General features: G+C 46.7%; 1 protein-coding gene across 1 annotated transcript; it reads left to right on the top strand.

Moving 5' to 3' along the window:
* Positions 1–8947: 8947 nt before the first annotated feature.
* Positions 8948–10493, top strand: LOC136494093 (uncharacterized). Its single transcript, XM_066490236.1, has one exon. It carries the CDS (start codon positions 9218–9220, stop codon positions 10154–10156), a length of 939 nt encoding a protein of 312 aa, XP_066346333.1. The 5' UTR covers positions 8948–9217; the 3' UTR covers positions 10157–10493.
* Positions 10494–16567: the final 6074 nt, after the last annotated feature.

Here is a 16567-nt window from a genome sequence, read left to right as displayed (position 1 = left end):
AAGTACAATAGAACATGTGAGTCGATATCTTACTTAGTTGGGTGAAGCCTCTGTTGAAGAAGCGCATCGAGTTCATTTCTTTGTTTCTGTTAGGACCAACTTTCACTTGGTTTTCATCACTAGCGGTTAATTCTATTGCCAATTGGAGTGATCTTAAAAAGAATTTTCATACATATTTCTATACTGGAACAGGGGAAAGAAAGATCACAGATTGGACAATTATAAAGCAAAGAGCTAATGAATTGGGTGCTGAATTCCTTCAGAGGCTCCGAGAAACAAAAAAACTTATGCTTTTCGTTGAATTTGACTGATGATCGGCTAGCTATGTGGGCCATTCAAGGAATGTTGCCAACATGGAGAGAAAAGTTGCTTGGGCAAGAATTTGACAATTTAGGTCAACTGGCTCAACGCGTGGTAGCACTTAATAGCCAATTCCAGAATATACGCAGAGATACCTAATTCTAGAAGAGTGCTGCAATCACTGAACCTTATAATTCATATTTAGTCGATGATGATGATGAAGAAGAGGAAATTGTCGCTGCCGAATGGAATTAGGGTAAAAAGATAGTAATGGTTCCAAATCCTTGGAGAAAAGAAGTTGAAGAAAGTTATGATTTTGATGTTACAAAAGCAGACAAACTTTTTAATTTCTTGCTTGAGAAGGGACAGATTAAACTGCCTACCAATCATGTTATATTATCTCCTAATCAGTTGAAGAATAAGAAGTTCTGCAAGTACCATAACACTACTTCTCATACTACTAATGATTGAAGACTTTTTCGGCAGCATATTCAGAGGGCTATTCAACAAAGGAAGCTTAAATTTAATACAACTCGAAAAATGAAAGTTGATGATAATCCTTTCTCGAAGGATCAGAACATGGTTGATGCTAAGTTGTTCAAAGGAAAAGCTAAAGTTATAACATCAGCTAGGGCAAGAAAAACTAGAACAGTTGATCCAGAGATACAAATATCGGCTGATGAATATAAAGAAATTAAAAGGCGTTGTAACCAACAAAAGAGACGATATGAGCAGGGAGAAACATCGAGAGATGGTGTGATGAAACCACATGTTACATCTTGAATTCTGTTGAATAAATGGCAACAGCAGAAGAAGAAAGATTATCAGCACTGGTTAGAAGAGAAAGAATATCAATGTCAACAAGAAGAAGAGAGATATGAAAGAGAACAAGCTGAGTCACATTGGAATTGCCTTTTCTTCATATATTGTTGGAACGAAGGTTTGAGATTGCCTACTAGAAATAATTGCCCAGAATGTAGCGAATAATATTAAGATTGCCTACTATAAATAATTGCCTAGAATGGTGCGATGCGGACTCCGCCATGGCTCATGGCCCCCACCGACCAGTTTTATGGCCTTCCCATGACCCTAATTAGAGAAAAGGAGCTGCCTTTGGGCTCAATTGAGAGCATGGCCACCTTGCCGCAGCCGCCACCACCGTAGTGACACCACCACCATGGCCAGCCTCGCCCGAGCCCCTTTCGCCTCACCTTGATGCCCTAGCCGTGTTTGCTGGAGCACCCAGAAGCTGAAGAGGCCCTGCTTGGGCTGTGCCAATGCCTCTGGTGCCCACGCCACCGATCCGCGCAGTCACTGTCCATCGCAGCGCTTATGCCGGGTGCCCGAGCCTCCAAGTCACTATCCTTGGTCCACCATGAGGTTCCCCATGACCTCACAATGACGTAGACCCCTTTAGTTGCCCCTCCGTGTCGTCGCAGCGTGAGAATGGCCGAGCTCGCCGCCGGTGAGAGCGTCGTCGCGCGTGAGAGAGAGAGAGGGAGCCGCCGTGCCTTTGCCTGAACCCGTGTGCACCCGGTGCACCATAGGCTTGTGTTTGAGTGCATTTCAATCTTTTGAATTTATGTTGCTTCTTTGTGATCATCTATAGGAGTCGCTTATCACAGCTATATGCCTCGTTTGACAAACCCAGAGGAGCCACAGACTGAGGAGCATGACCCCGACTACACTAAGGAGCTTGGAGACGACCTGCCAAGTGCCACGTCCCACCCAACCTCGTAGAACCCTATTAGACATGCTACCATATATATGCTAGTGCTTTACTTTTATACAAATGATTTGTGATAGATTGCATGGTAGAATTGCTTATGAGCCATTACCTTATTGCAACCTATACCCCTACACACCCGCTGATAGGTTAGATGCTCGCTTACTTGCTATTGCTTCTACTACTCATTATATCCGTGATGTGATGCTTGGTGGAGGATTGTTTGTGAGTGGTTAAGGCACTTGGTGCCGATAATGTGGTAACAACCGGAGAGATCTTGGCATGCGTCTTGGGTGTGTGGTGAGAGTTGAGTCGATCAGGCAGGATCTTATGACGAGTCATTGGACGAGTCTTGCCAGGGGGTGTGACCTAGGCATCCCCTACTAGTGGTACCTGTGGCGGGTGCATGTGAGATGAAGAGGTCCTAGGGTGAAGTGTCTTTGGGGGATGAAGCCCTGGGATGGAGGTGCCATCGAGGCATGGAGTGTTGGTTATCCCCTTTGAGAAGATATCATGTCCGGTCCCCTAAGTACTGGTATGTCGAGAGAACCAGATCATAGGACCCTACATGCACGCCACTCATCCCTGAATGGGCGGGGAACGGATGTTGACCAACTAGGACGATGCCACTACTGTTAGGTTGGAAGTGGATAGTGTAGGGAGGTACGGGCATACGACCCACACCCTCCTAAGATAGCGTAGTGACCTCTGGGGGTCCGGTACTACGTCTCACAGTCTCAGCGTTTTGGTGGACTCCAGGGTGGCCTAGGGCTGAGTGGTAGAGTGGCATCGCACCGGTTGGGAGGTAGCCCGGTATCAGCCAAGGCGGGGCACCACCGATGATGGTGATCTTGTGGTTCTAGGTGTACACGCTCTGCAGAGTTGATCGAACTATACGTATAGCCGCGTCCTCAGATATGGACATTCATATGACCTACGCTTCCCTTGATTAGTGAGTGGAGTCTTTTCTTCTCTCCCCCTGGGTTCTTGTGTTGGTTTCTAGCCTTGGCCGATGAGGCAAGGTACGAGCGGGAGTCGTCCTTGTCGCCTAGAGAGTGTGAGAGTGGTGAGATATGTGTGATGGGATAGGAGAACGTGTGGATGAGACGGGTTAAAACTTGATGAATTATTATTATTAAAACTTGACATACTCTCATAGGAAACTACAACCACAAATAGGTCTTTTTGCTCTACCCTTGCATTCCACTACCACAAAGCAAACGTAAAGCATAGGGTGGGAGCCAGTGGCCAGTACAAATCATACTGATAATTGTTTGACATGTTCTGAGCCCGAGTACGACTACCAGGGAGACAATTGGGAGGATTAGAGGTCTTGTTCCTGTGTTCAAGTTTGGTTTTGAAGATGGAGTCTATGTCCTCTGCCTTTCTACTTGATGCTATTCTGGATGTTGCATGCTCTGAGTGATTCCGCCAAATGACGATGTAATAATGAGTAAATCTTGATATTTGTACTCTCTTTAAAACAGGTATTCGATGTATGACTGTGATATCAACTATTATTTGATAATGTGATAGGATGATCACCTGGGACTATCAAGTTATAGTTTGAATCTGTGGATTTTCTTTCGAGGAAATCGGGATTGTTTCGGTCCATCACCTGGATTGGTTTAAGCACGTGCTGGATGATGAGAACATTCCTAGCATGCTATATTTATTATAAAATTTTAAAAGGGAGGAAACATTAGCTGTTCTGATTGTGATGTTCGGTTGATTGGCTGCCCGTGTGATGCAGTGTACAGAAAGAAAGCTTATATTATAACGTTGCTGAACTCGCACATTGTCATGCTGGCCTTGATTTGGTAAATGGCAAGTCCTGTCTTAGACATTCAACGCCAGCCATTATTTTGTTCAGTTGCAGACATGCCCTGATGCCCTTATGATAGTACCTGTTATGATGGAGCCATGCATAAACAAAATCCTATATGGTTGTGACTTGCACCACCTGTATAAGAAAATGGCAAGGTCAAGGCTGTAGCAATTTCATTGTGACTTGCACCACCTGTATAAGAAAATGGCAAGGTCAAGGCTGTAGCAATTTCATTCTGTTCCTTGCTGTTTTTGGTTGATTCACCAGTTATCGATCTTGTTATAATTAATATTTTATTAATTATAACAAATCATCTGATTGAGATAGAGATAAAATCGACATCACATCATCTTAATTGGTCGTCTTCTAGTCTGGTCACACTTTGAATCTTATAATTGATGCCTTAATTCTACTAGATCGGTTGTTTTATCTCCATTTCAATCAAACATAGTATGTATTCAAAGACATGTTCCAATCTTGAGTAAGTTCACAAGTAAATAAGATCTAATCTAATGACACAACTATAGCTGCATCGATCCGGTCGAACCTCATTGGTAAGACTTTGGATTAGAGATTATCGATTAGTGGTTTTGTTCACGATCGAGATATGTACTCTGTTTGTTTGCTATGCATCGGCTATTTTAGCCGATTCGTCTGTGCTTTTTACGCATATAGCATATTTTTCATGAACCTGTCAGTATATAGATGGTTTTATAGATTCTTTGACTTTAGTTTGTTATTATTATCATAGCTGTATCGATCCCATCAAACCTCACTGTTGATGGTAACAGATTAGATTCAGAGCGTTTGTAGATTCATTTGTTCTAGACAGTCGATTTGTTCGCGTGTTATACTCTTTTCATCAAACTTATCGGCTCATCGTTTTATATCGATCATGTTCTATTTAGCCGATGATGTTTTCTTATGTTCCATGAGCATCGTTTATTTCGATTCGTATCATTATCGTTTAATATTAGCCGATAATCCTTGATCCAAATGTCTTCATTCCATGAATACGCTAGATATCGACTATTTAGTCGATAGCCCCATTGAATCGGCTATTTAGTCATATATTGGAACTGTCTGGTGCAACACCGACATATTTCACCTTAAACTATTGATTATTCTCTCCTTGTCAATTGCAGGCTCAAATTGACTGGCACGCCTTTGATCCCGAAACCAACCGTTCTTGTGTTGAAGCTACGCAGATCTTCGGGCTCACTCCGTCAAAATTATCCGGCTCGCTGTGTGTTGATCACATCACCATATTTTTGTGTCAACAGAATCCCAACCCCCTTAACAAAATGTTAGCACACCCATTTATTCCACCCAAGTGCTGCAATGTGTTACTAAACCAAATGCTTCAGCAACTTAAACTGTGTTTCTACTCGCTGCTAGAAACCATTGCTGTCATAATCCCTGTGAGCTTTTGTGTAATATTGATATAATGTGAGCTTGTGTTACTTGTGAGGTTGCCGTAGTTCAAGGCTGCACATCTCAGACTCGAGGTGCACCCTTCCCCAGCTCCCCCTCCTCTAAACAAACATCGATATAATACGAAGGCCTCGTTCGGCTTACTAAATCTTGACTGAAATTGACTGAAAATGTTGTTCTGACTTAATTGTTGTAAAAGAAAAATACTGTTCTAGCTAAAAAAACAAACTAAATAGTGTTGTTTTCTAGATAAGCTGAACGGGACCTTTCTTAAGACCTGTTCGTCCTCATTATCCATGTGGTTGTGTACTTGTGTGCAGCTCAAGCATTGCCTCAGGTCAAAGTCGATGTGCGGCCAGGCCAACGCACGAGGCCGGAGGCTCCGGCGCCCACGTTTTGGTTCCCACCGCTTCCGATGCGTGGCGGTAAAGCCAAGCATGCGTGGAGGCAACTGTAGCGATACCAGACGGGCTGCTCCAGGCAGTACTGCACTATACTGCCTCCGTAAAAAAAAATTGAGATAGGTCGAGCTTTTTTAATTTTAAAGTTTAATGTTAATATTTATGTCTCTAATTAGACTTATACAAAAATATATTTCATAGTTAATATAATAATACCTATTTACACAAATGTTAATACTTTTTTTGCAAACTTTTTTTTATAAATTTGGTGAAACTTGAAATCGTTTGACTCTAGTAGAAGCGAGATTTTTTTTTTAGAATGGATAGAGCAGTATTTCCTTGGCCTGTTTGACTCCGGTTTCGTGCTTTCCACTAAATCAAACTTTTCTAATTTTGACCAAGGTTTTTTTTAAAAAAAGATGAGTAATACTTGTTAAAGTTCTTGTCATAAGTTATTGACTAACCAGTATGCACTAACAAATTATATTTCATGGATAATTTGACGAAACTAATTAGGTATCATAGGCATTGGTGTATTTTATACGTACTCCCTCTATCCCAAAATATAAGGAATTTTAACTTTCTTGGGGAGTCAAAACATCTTAGGTTTGACCAAATTTATATAAAAAAACAATAACATTTATGATACTAAATAAATATCATTAGATTTTCATTAATTATATTTTCATAGTATAACTATTTGATGCTGATGACATAAATCTTGGTAATTATCTCTATAATTTTGGTCAAATTTAAGATGTGTTGACTCTCTAAGAAAATTGGAATGTCTTATAGTTTGAGATGGAGGGAGTACTTATCAAAGTAAAAGAAATTTGACTTATATAGAATAAAAGTTAAAGTGGATTATAAACTGGAAGGAAGAAACTAGTATCACTCAACAGTAAACACTAGCATTGGCCATTGCACCGGATGGCACGAAGTGGGTGCTACTACTATTTCAATATTTTTTTTCCAAAACAATTACTCAATCTATTCTAAATTATAAGACGTTTTGACTTTTCTAGATTTATTACTTTTACTACATACTTAGATATACACTATATCTATATGCATAATAAAAAATAATGTATTTAGAAAAAACAAAACGTCTTATAATTTAGAACGGATGGATTACGATTTATCTGCGGAACTACCCTCTACGAAGGGCTGAACTACTACTACTATTTCAAATATCTGTGGAACTACCTACCTACCCTCAACAAAGGGCTGAATAGGCGTGACGGCCTAACGAGACAGGTTAGTTCATGTGGGCACGGAAAAGGCAAAATATCTAACGTGCCATGGCCTGCGTTCAGGTCGTTGCGTCCACGGTAAGCAGGGATGGGAAAAGGGAAAGTGATGGGCATACCATCGAAGGCTATGTTCGGCTGGTCATAAGGTTCTGGTACTAATTTGTATGGTTGATTTATTAGGAGAGAAAAATACTATATCATAACTGAAGCCGGCTTATAATGATAGCCGAACAGAGCCGAAGTGTCTGGTCCATAGGGCAAAAAAAAAATCATATGGCGGTGTCAGCATGTTTTTCACGCTGACATCGTCGTAGGATGCATAGATGATCAAAACAACCTCGTACAAAGGGGTGTGGTCGTGTGGAAAGTGGTGGTTTGCCAGTTGCCATGGCGGTTAACTTTATTATTATAATAATAATCATTACATGGCGATCTTTAGGGACCTAGGCAAAAAAAATGCTCCATTTTGGAATGTGGCAATTTTTTTATAATCCTATATATTGTTTGTAAAATTCCTACTTACAAACGAGCTCGGAGGAACGTTTACGAGTGATAACGACCGCGACTTTGCGAAAGTGAGCACGGACCAGTTTCGCGTAGGAGGGCACATTTTGGTTCCTTCCTTGATGAGAATGAGATGCACATCACACCAAGTGCGAGATAATAATGATTCGTGGCCGTGATGAGGTGAGGTGTCAAGTGTCATCCGTAACACCGTAACGTACACATCTCCTATTCTCCTCCTCCTGTCCTGTCGTGTACCTCAATTGGTACGCACTTGCCACTTGGCATTCCACAGGCCCATCAGTGTGAAGTACGTACCGTAGGTGTGAACTGTTTTCCTTTTCCTTTGAGAACAATGCAATGCAAGAACATCCAATGTGAACCGTGGAGGAGTACAAGGCTTGAACTGAAAATCACTTGTACGATCATCTTACGATGCGACCCGGCTGCAGAGATCGGGTATCGTAATTGTGAAAGGTCGATAAGTGGGCGAGAAGTCAGTGATCAGCATCAGCCTGATTCTGATCTCACGTGAATACAAGGTGGGGGGAAAATCTCTCGAGTTTTGCGACCCACAAAGAGCGGGCTATATTCGTTTCTCTTATAATTCGTATTTTTTATTTTATTTTTTTAAGCTAAAACAGTGTTTTCCTCCTCTAACAAATCAGCCGAAACAGTGTTTTGGTTTTTTTTAGCGAAGCGAATAAGGTATATAGGCCCATCAAACATGTCGCAAAGCATTCATTCTTGAACTTATCAGCCTGGCTTAGGCCTCGCTCGCGTGCCCTTGAATCCGGCTTAGACCCGTTTCTTTTTTCATCCAGAACAATGTTTTCCTCTCACAAATTCCTCCAGATTCATCCAGATTCCTCCAAAATTCCTCCAAGCGAACGAAACCTTATCAGCCATCGTACATTGTTTTTCTCTCATAATAAATCATCGAACAATATTTTTCAGCTTGGCTTTTTAGCGAAGCGGACAAGGCCTAAACTATAAGCCACTTTGATTTTTCTTTTATATATAATTTTTGTTATATTCCTAGATATGATATACTTTAGATATATGGTAGAAAATTCAATTTATAATAAACCAAAATGATTCACGATCTGAGAAACTTAATATATGTTTGGATGGTTTACGGAATCCACTTAGATATATGATACAAAATCTACTTAGATATATGCTATGTTTACCTTTTTTCGTTTTCATTTTGATAAGAAACTAAATATGTGTATATACTGTATAGTTTATGGTTATCCCATGCTTTATGAAGTGGTGCAATATAATTCTATTTTACGAATTTTGGTGAAACCAATTCATTCCTCACGTATATACTAATTATTATCTTACAAGGAATAATTGTAGTGATAGATTAACCCATTCTATTTTATAAATCAAGAGGCTAGCAGAAAAAGCTAGTAGCTCCCCGCCCCCACCGTTGCTGCAAGGAAAATAATCGCACAAAGAGGAGGGAAGCGTCAAGGCGCGGGAGACCCGCAGGCCAGGCCGCAGACCTCCCGCCACCGCCACATCCCATCCCATCCCATCCCATCCGCTTCCCCGAAACGCAGCCTTGCCGGGGACAGAAGCCTTCCCGCGTCGCGTCGCGCACGCCGTCCTGCCCGCCCCTTTTCACACCCCGGACGCAACCGCATCGCCGCCTGCCCGCCCTCTATATCCTCCCCTCCGCCACCGCAACCTCTCTCTATCCTCCTCAGCACAGCAGACGCCGCCGCGAACCCCCAGCCTGATCAGCAGCACCTCGGCCCAGATGTTCCTCGCCGACAAGTACGGCTCGCTGCTGCCCTCCCTCCACCAGCACCACTCCAAGCCGAGCCGCCGCCGGAGCCAGCAGCAGCAGCAGCAGAAGGGGGAGGCGGACCGGTTCGGCGCGGCGCTGGCCGCGCGCCTCCGGGGCCTGCTGCCGCTGCCGGCCTCCCCGCTCGCGGCGCTCGCGCGTGTGGCCGACCTCCTCGCGCTCACGCTCGCGGACGCGGGCCCCGCGCTCGCCGGCGCCGGCGAGGCCGACGCGACCGCCGTCGCCGCCCACCTCGACGCCGGCGTCGCGCTCCTCGACGCCTGCAACGCCATCGCCGCGCGCCTCGATCGCCTCCGCAGGCGCCGCCTCCTCGCGCGCCTCGCGCTCCACCTCCTCCTCTCCTCCTCCTCCTCGCCGTCGGGGTCCGGGCGGGTGCGCGCGCGTGCGGTGCTCTCGGACCGCGGTGACCACCCAGCGGCGTCCCCATCCCCTCTGGCGCCGCTCCCTTCGCTCCCGTTCGAGCAGCCCCGCGGGCGGCTCTCGGCCGCCGCGCGCGTGCTCGCCGCCGTGGACGCCGTCTCCTCGCTCGCGGCAGCGGCCGCAGCCGCCATCCTCGTCGGAGGACCCACCGCCTTCCCCCGGGTCTCCGGCGGCGGCAACCTCCCCTGGGCGGAGCCGTTCAACGCGGTGTCCGGCCAGCTCGCGGCGCTCGAAGGCGCCGTCGACGAGGCCGTCCGGAGGCTCGCGTCGGCGCTGGACGCCGGGACCGACGACGAGGCGGCCGTGCGCGCCGCGGCGCAGGAGGTGGAGAGGCGCACCGAGGAGATCGCGCCGCGCCTGGACCGCCTGTCGGACGCCGTCGGCGGCGTGTTCCGCTCCGCGCTGGGCCTCCGCAACGCCGAGCTCGGGTGCTTCATGGTGGGACCCGCGGGGAAGCCGTGTAGTAAATAGCCGTCGCTTTTCTGTGTACTCGTAGTCGTAGATGTATACTGTATACAATACTGTACTGGGATACCGCTACAGCTCAGTGGAGTGAAGTTGGGTTACGTCACGTCGCCCTCGCCGGCGCCGCGAGCTGGGTGTGGGATCATGTATGTCAGTGTCAAAGGACGAGGAGGCCACAGATGACGATACATTATTTGCATTTTGCATCATTTTGGATTTGTGGCATCCGCTGCTGTATGGGAATTGGGAAAGGAAAAATGTTGCAATCTGGCTGTGTAATTTCGCGGCATATAATAGCATGTATGTATGTATATTTTGAGGTACGTGAGCTGCATTTTCTCTCCATGGCTCCATCCATCCATAATCCATTCCATAAACCTGCTGGGTGGGAGAAACCATCTTCAGGTTGGTCTTTCATTTGTGATGCAGCGGTTAATGTCATGATCCAGCAAGTAGCAACAAGCCTTCGATAACGACACAGTCAAGCCGGAGGATCAACTTGGACGGTTCTTTCGTGCCGGATACACTACAGGGCAGCTGGGGCTCCCTGTTTGCTTGAATTTATCAGTCATCAGCCGCAGAAACCATCAGCCAAACAGTTATCAGAGATCATGAAGGGTCAGCGGTTCTAGCAGGGGCGGCGAACCTTGGTTCAGTTCCTGACGCCATTACCGCAGAAGCAGCTGCTTGGGCACCGCAGGAGGTGACAGATCATGGCATATCACGTATACAGCTGGAGACGGACTCGGTGGTTTTGAAACAGGCTCTACAATCACCATCCATGGATTTCGCAGCATGTGGTATGTCGATAGGAGATACACGTTTGCGTGAACATTTTGTATGCAGTGGCATCCTGTACGTATATTCCACGCAATTGTAATTCAGTAGCGCATAATTTGGCTAGACTTTGTTTGAGTGGACCTGGGTGTGTACCATGTTTGGGCAGACCCCCTCTAAGAGTTTGTACAAACCTTTGTTGCTCGCGATGTCGTCGAGCCTGAGTTATCAATGAGAAGGTCGTAGAGCCAGAACTTGCATTAAAAAAAAAGCCAGCATGCTAGAACTAGAACAATCAAGCAAGCCTGTGTAGATGTTCAGTTTGCTTCGCATAAGGAACAGAGGAAAACACTACCGTTCAGATATGCATGTGTATAGGATATGGAACAAAAATACACTGAAAAATCAGTCACAAATTGAAATACACTAAAGCCATAATGTTGAAACAAACTCCTGCCTCTCTTTCAAAGATTCGTCTTAAGTGAGCAGCACTAAAGATTCAAAGCTCGAACAAACTAAGAGATTCATCTTTTTTTTAAGTGAGGAACGTCGTTCCAATTGATATTCAATGGGGATACAAGTTTGAACAGAGTTGCAAAAGAGTAAGAAGCAGAAACCGAAAAAACTAGATCTTACTCTCACCAGTCATTTTGAGAAAAAGAACCTGGGCACTATGAGAGAGAACACACCCATCAACTAGCTTATTTCAAGATAACATCTAATACTACCAACTGTCCAAAGACCTAAAAGCAATTTGTTGGTAATTCTTCACGCAGTCGGCCTTCGAGTTCCCACCAATGTTTCAAATAGCCGGATATAGCATTCGCTATAGCCGGATTTAGTGGATTAGCAAGGTCGGCGCTAGGAGAGGTCCCTTTTAGCGCTAACTGATCTTGAACGCTAATAACGGTGATTAGCACGCCAAAAACGCTAAACGAGGTTGATATAGCTTCGCTAAGCAGTTCCTGACGGACCCGTGGGCTGAAATAAGAGTGGGCTTCCTATAATTTTCATCAGCGGAGGGCCCAAAACAGCAGCGACGGCCCAAAATGCTACTCAAACCCTACTAATTGCCTAATCTCACGCATCCTCTCGACCTGTCCTCTGGGCGGCGGCGGCATTCTCTGAAGAAGACGGAAGACCAAAGCTTCTTTTCACTAATGTGTGACATATTTTACAAAACCGCTAAATGAATTAGCGGACGCTATATCCGGCTATAGTGTTTGTAGCGTCTGGAGAAACATGCCTCTAACTGCTTTAGCCGGCAATTTTAAACTTTGGTGCCCATGTCAAGTTTCACGCTTCCCCTCCTTGAAACCATGCGAATTTTAGTAAACAAACCCAATCTACACCCAGGCACCATGAGCCTATTAGTGGTGGGGGCTAGGGGGCCAATGCCCCTAAGCCCTAAACCTCTATAGTTTCTACAAATTTTTTTAAATTGTGACATGAGAAATACTAATTAATTAGTGACTCACCAATAAAAAACAAAACAAGATAGTAGTGTAACTAACCCAAGAACCGACAATGATGCAGCACGGACAAGGCAGCCCTACGTTCATGGATGGCCCATAGTGGTGCCGCCATGGCCACCAAGGCAACCCTACGTGCGTGGATGGCCCAGTACTCGTGCCATATTTGGACCCCAAACAGTACTCGTGCCATATTTGGACCCCAAATATGGCTCCAGTACCATGAGCACGCCAATGAGCCAGCAAGCGAGCTCGGCCCAGGCCCGCTACGCCACGTGGCCCATCGCCACGCTGCCTAAACAAAACTAAGATGCATGGCGAGATGAAGTAGGAAGCAGGGGAGGGAAGGAATGGAGTGCCAGCCGACAGTGGTGCGTGTGTTTGTGTGCCAGCGATAGCATTGTTTTTCTACTAGGGGCATATGCCCCATGTGCATCATAGTTGGGTGCTCATAGGGATATGTGTGTAGCAGGAGACATATTTTCTGTGGCAGAATCGTCAATTTATACTAATTAATCATGTAGATACTCACCCACCATTGGACACTAAGAGCAACCACAATGTATATGGGCTAAGTAGTCCATATGGGTAGCTTTTGTGTCAGTGGACTATAGCTATTGTTGTCTCCACAATGTTTCAGCCAACAAGTAGTCCATAAGATGGGTCCCATACGAGATAAAAAATTCTCTCTTTATGAGATAAAAAATTCTCTCTTTACAATCCTGTGCAAAATCAAGAAAGAGAGAGGAAGGAGTGAGAAAAAGTAATATTTTTTTATTTCTTATGGGTAGTCCATAAGCTTATGGGTACCTTTTGCTATGGACTACCTTATGGACTGGTCTCACAATGTTCCACCTACCTGATAGCAAATATTTTAATCCTATGGACTACCTTATGGCAAACATTGTGGTTGCTCTAAGTACACGATGATTGTCTTAAATCGGGTTATCTGTCGAGCCCACCATGCAAGAGAACTTGAAAAGACGTTTGATACAGGATCCATAATTGAGTAGCGAAGTCCACAGTTAATATTACAAGCTTTAATTTATATTACAATACATGATACAAATAATATTACAATACCAGTTGAAAGGTCCTAATAGCTAGAGAGGGTGAATACCCTATTAAAAAATTCTATAACAACACTAAGTCAAGTGAATAGTCAATAAGATGGAGAAGCGAATTTTACGCTAGCACTACACTTGGGTTTACAAGCCACCTACCCAAATCTAATTTCTATGATCTCTAGTATGCCACACAAGAGCTATGCCGCTAAATTACACCTAGATGAACAAAGCTAGCTAGATAACTATAACTAAAGATGTACACAAGCTACAAGCACTACACAAGGTGAATACAAAGTAATGAGGGAGAAGGGTAGAAGTGATATACCGTTGTGGCAAGTGATCAATCAATGAATATCGAGGAGACAATCAAGACACAATGATTTTTCCTTCGAGGTTCACTTGCTTGCCAGCAAGCTAGTTGTAACACCCCTAGTGTTACGAGCTTGTTTAGCACCGCGATTTAGATCTAAGAAAAATTTCCAAAGCGAGTTTCCTCGAATTTTTAATTTAAAACGTACTGGAGGCGATAAGCGAATCCTGTGGGACTTAGTTTCGTGGACTCAAATAAATGCTCAAATTAAATTACACAGTGTGTAGAAATATTTTGGAATCTCGAACGACGATGCTAGCGAATGGTTTGTCCTGGTAGATTAAGCATGAAAAGCAACTTTTATAAATAAAATAAAATCAATTAATAAATAGAACGATATACATATATGTAGCTTTTGAAATCAAATTTAAATTCGAGCTTTGCTGAAATTTTTCTGTGCCTAGACTGTTGCAACTCGAATTTAAATTTGATTTCAAAAGCTACATATATGTATATCGTTCTATTTATTTCAAAAGCTATATATATATATATATATATATATATATATATATATATATACATATATATATATATATATATATATATATGTGTGTGTGTGTGTGTGTGTGATGGGCATTATATTAGCATGGCGCCAAAGCGCGGATTAGGGGCTATTCCTGCGCGTCATCAACGTCACATTGATTCAGATTTGCCTCACATTCCCTCGCCTTGGTCTCTTCTAGCTTTCCCTGTGGGTACGAGTATTAGGTTGGCATTAACTCCGGCAAATTTAGCTTCGTCCTCGTTCAAACGCCACGTTAACGGCCGACGGCGACCCGGCTCCAGAAACTAGACGAGCGCGCATGATTGAACATGTTGTTTCCTGCTCCGCTCGACACTGTTCGTGGTCATTCATGTCGGCACCGTCCAGATACCTTCGCTGCCTCCGCCTGCCTCGGTCTTGTCTGCGTTGCGTGTCCTGCCTGCCTCTACGTGTTTGTTTCTCTGCTTGGTACTGCTGTTGCTGTACTAGACGTGCAGATGACCACGCAAGCTTGCTTTCTCGTTGGCCCGCTCTCGTCCTTCATACATGGCCGGCTGACCCGCTGTTAAGGTCGACTGCAGCGTCGCGCCATCCGTGCACCGTGCCTGGCACGTCCAAGGACATCATCGCACTGCTGTGCTCACTGCCCATCCGTGCTGGCCTCGCGCTGCTGCCCGTGCCGCGTCCGTCGCCTTGCTGCTGCCCGCCGCATCGTGGTCGTTCGGCCCCAGTCACAGTGACGATGTGACGCGTCCCTGCCTCGCTTGCCCCCGCTCGGGTTTGGCTGCTTCGAGTTCAAGTGCGTCGCGCCATCCGTTCGTTGCGCCTAGCTCCGCGCTGCTGCCTGCCTCTCCTTTTTCTCCACCGGCCAGCCGCTCGAGCGCCCTGCAGTTTCCGCAGCACTGCCCTCCTCTTCATCTTCTTGAGCGCGCGCGAAGCTCCTTGATTCCGTGCAGCAGTCGCAATCCCAGCTCCTCCACTTCCTCCCCCGCGTCGCGCGTCTGTGCCTGCAGTGCCTCGCCGTGGCCGCTGTAGTTCTGCAGTACGCCGTAGTCGCAGCGCGCGTGGCCGGCCATTGCCAGTACAAACGCCCCTGTTTTTCCCCACACCGCTGCCTGGCCATCGAGCGTGCAGGCGCACCCGTACCCCCGGCCCGCGCTGGCCTACTGCTCCACGGCGTTTCCCATCCAACGCCGCTCCTTCGCCTCCTCCATCGCGCGCCCGAGCCGCAGCCCCGCTGCGTGGCCCTGTGCTGCATCCGCGCTGGACCACGGTCCCGCGGCGCCCCGCTGTCGTCCGTTTCCACCGCCGAGCGCGCGTGCACGCTGTGCCACCGGTGCCGTGGACCTTGCTGCGCCATGGCCACGCCCGCCTTCCGCTGCCTTGCGCGAGTCCCTTGGCCCCGCACAGGAGCCACTGTCCTAGCTCCGCAGCCGCAGCGCCTCGCCCCGTCTCGCCGAGCGCGCTCCTCCTCCTAGGCGCCTTCTTCGTTGTCATCGTGCCGCACCACCGCGTGGCTAGCCCCGCCGATGAGCCACCCCTTCCACGCTTGGAGCGCCTTCCCCGCGCCGTTCCGCCGCCGCCGTGCCGAGCTCCTCTGCCGCGGCGCCTCCTCTGCTTCGTCGGGTACAGTACCGTCGTCGGACGGTATTCTTTTCCCTGTGCTGCTCTGTTTCTAGGCAGAGAAAGGACCCGAACACGAATAATGATTTTTACTGTGCCTATTTTGCAAAAATGCTAGACTAAGAGATTTGCTAATAGAGGCTTAGTTAATTTCGGGGAAACCCAGGGGCCGAATCGCTTAAACGCCGTCGTCGTCTGGCCCTAGCCGCGTGGACCGCACTCGTCCGCGTGGGCCGGCCTGCTCGCCGCCGCGCCTGGGCCACTCCCGCTTGCGTCCGCGCCGTTTGGGCCGGACGGGTGTTGCCCGCGCTGGGCCGGCCTGTCGCCGCCCGCCACGGGCCGTCCGCATGTTGGGTCGGTCGGTGGCCCCAGTGGCTGGGCCGCGCGCGTCTGGTGGGCTGCCGGCCGGGCGCACCGCCTGGGCCGTCTGGTGCCATGCGCCTGGGCCGCGCTGTGCGCCTACGGGCCGCGGCGAATCGCCGACCGTGGGCCGCACTGTAACCACGCTCGCCGTGGGCCTTTTGGGCCGCGGTGATCTTTTCCGTTTCCAGTGAATCGGAGTAGATTTCCTAATATAAATTCTGAGCAGATTTTGTTATTTAAATATAAAATTATTTAGGAGTC

The sequence above is a fragment of the Miscanthus floridulus genome, chromosome 11 (genome assembly GCF_019320115.1).
Source record: "Miscanthus floridulus cultivar M001 chromosome 11, ASM1932011v1, whole genome shotgun sequence".
Lineage (NCBI taxonomy): Eukaryota > Viridiplantae > Streptophyta > Magnoliopsida > Poales > Poaceae > Miscanthus > Miscanthus floridulus.
Note: the sequence above shows the minus strand (reverse complement) of the source record. Positions and strands in the feature narration are given on the sequence as shown.

Bases quoted from the DNA above. Each gene is read 5' to 3' on its own strand.
- LOC136494093 (XM_066490236.1), top strand. From the start codon at position 9,218: ATGTTCCTCGCCGACAAGTACGGCTCGCTGCTGCCCTCCCTCCACCAG.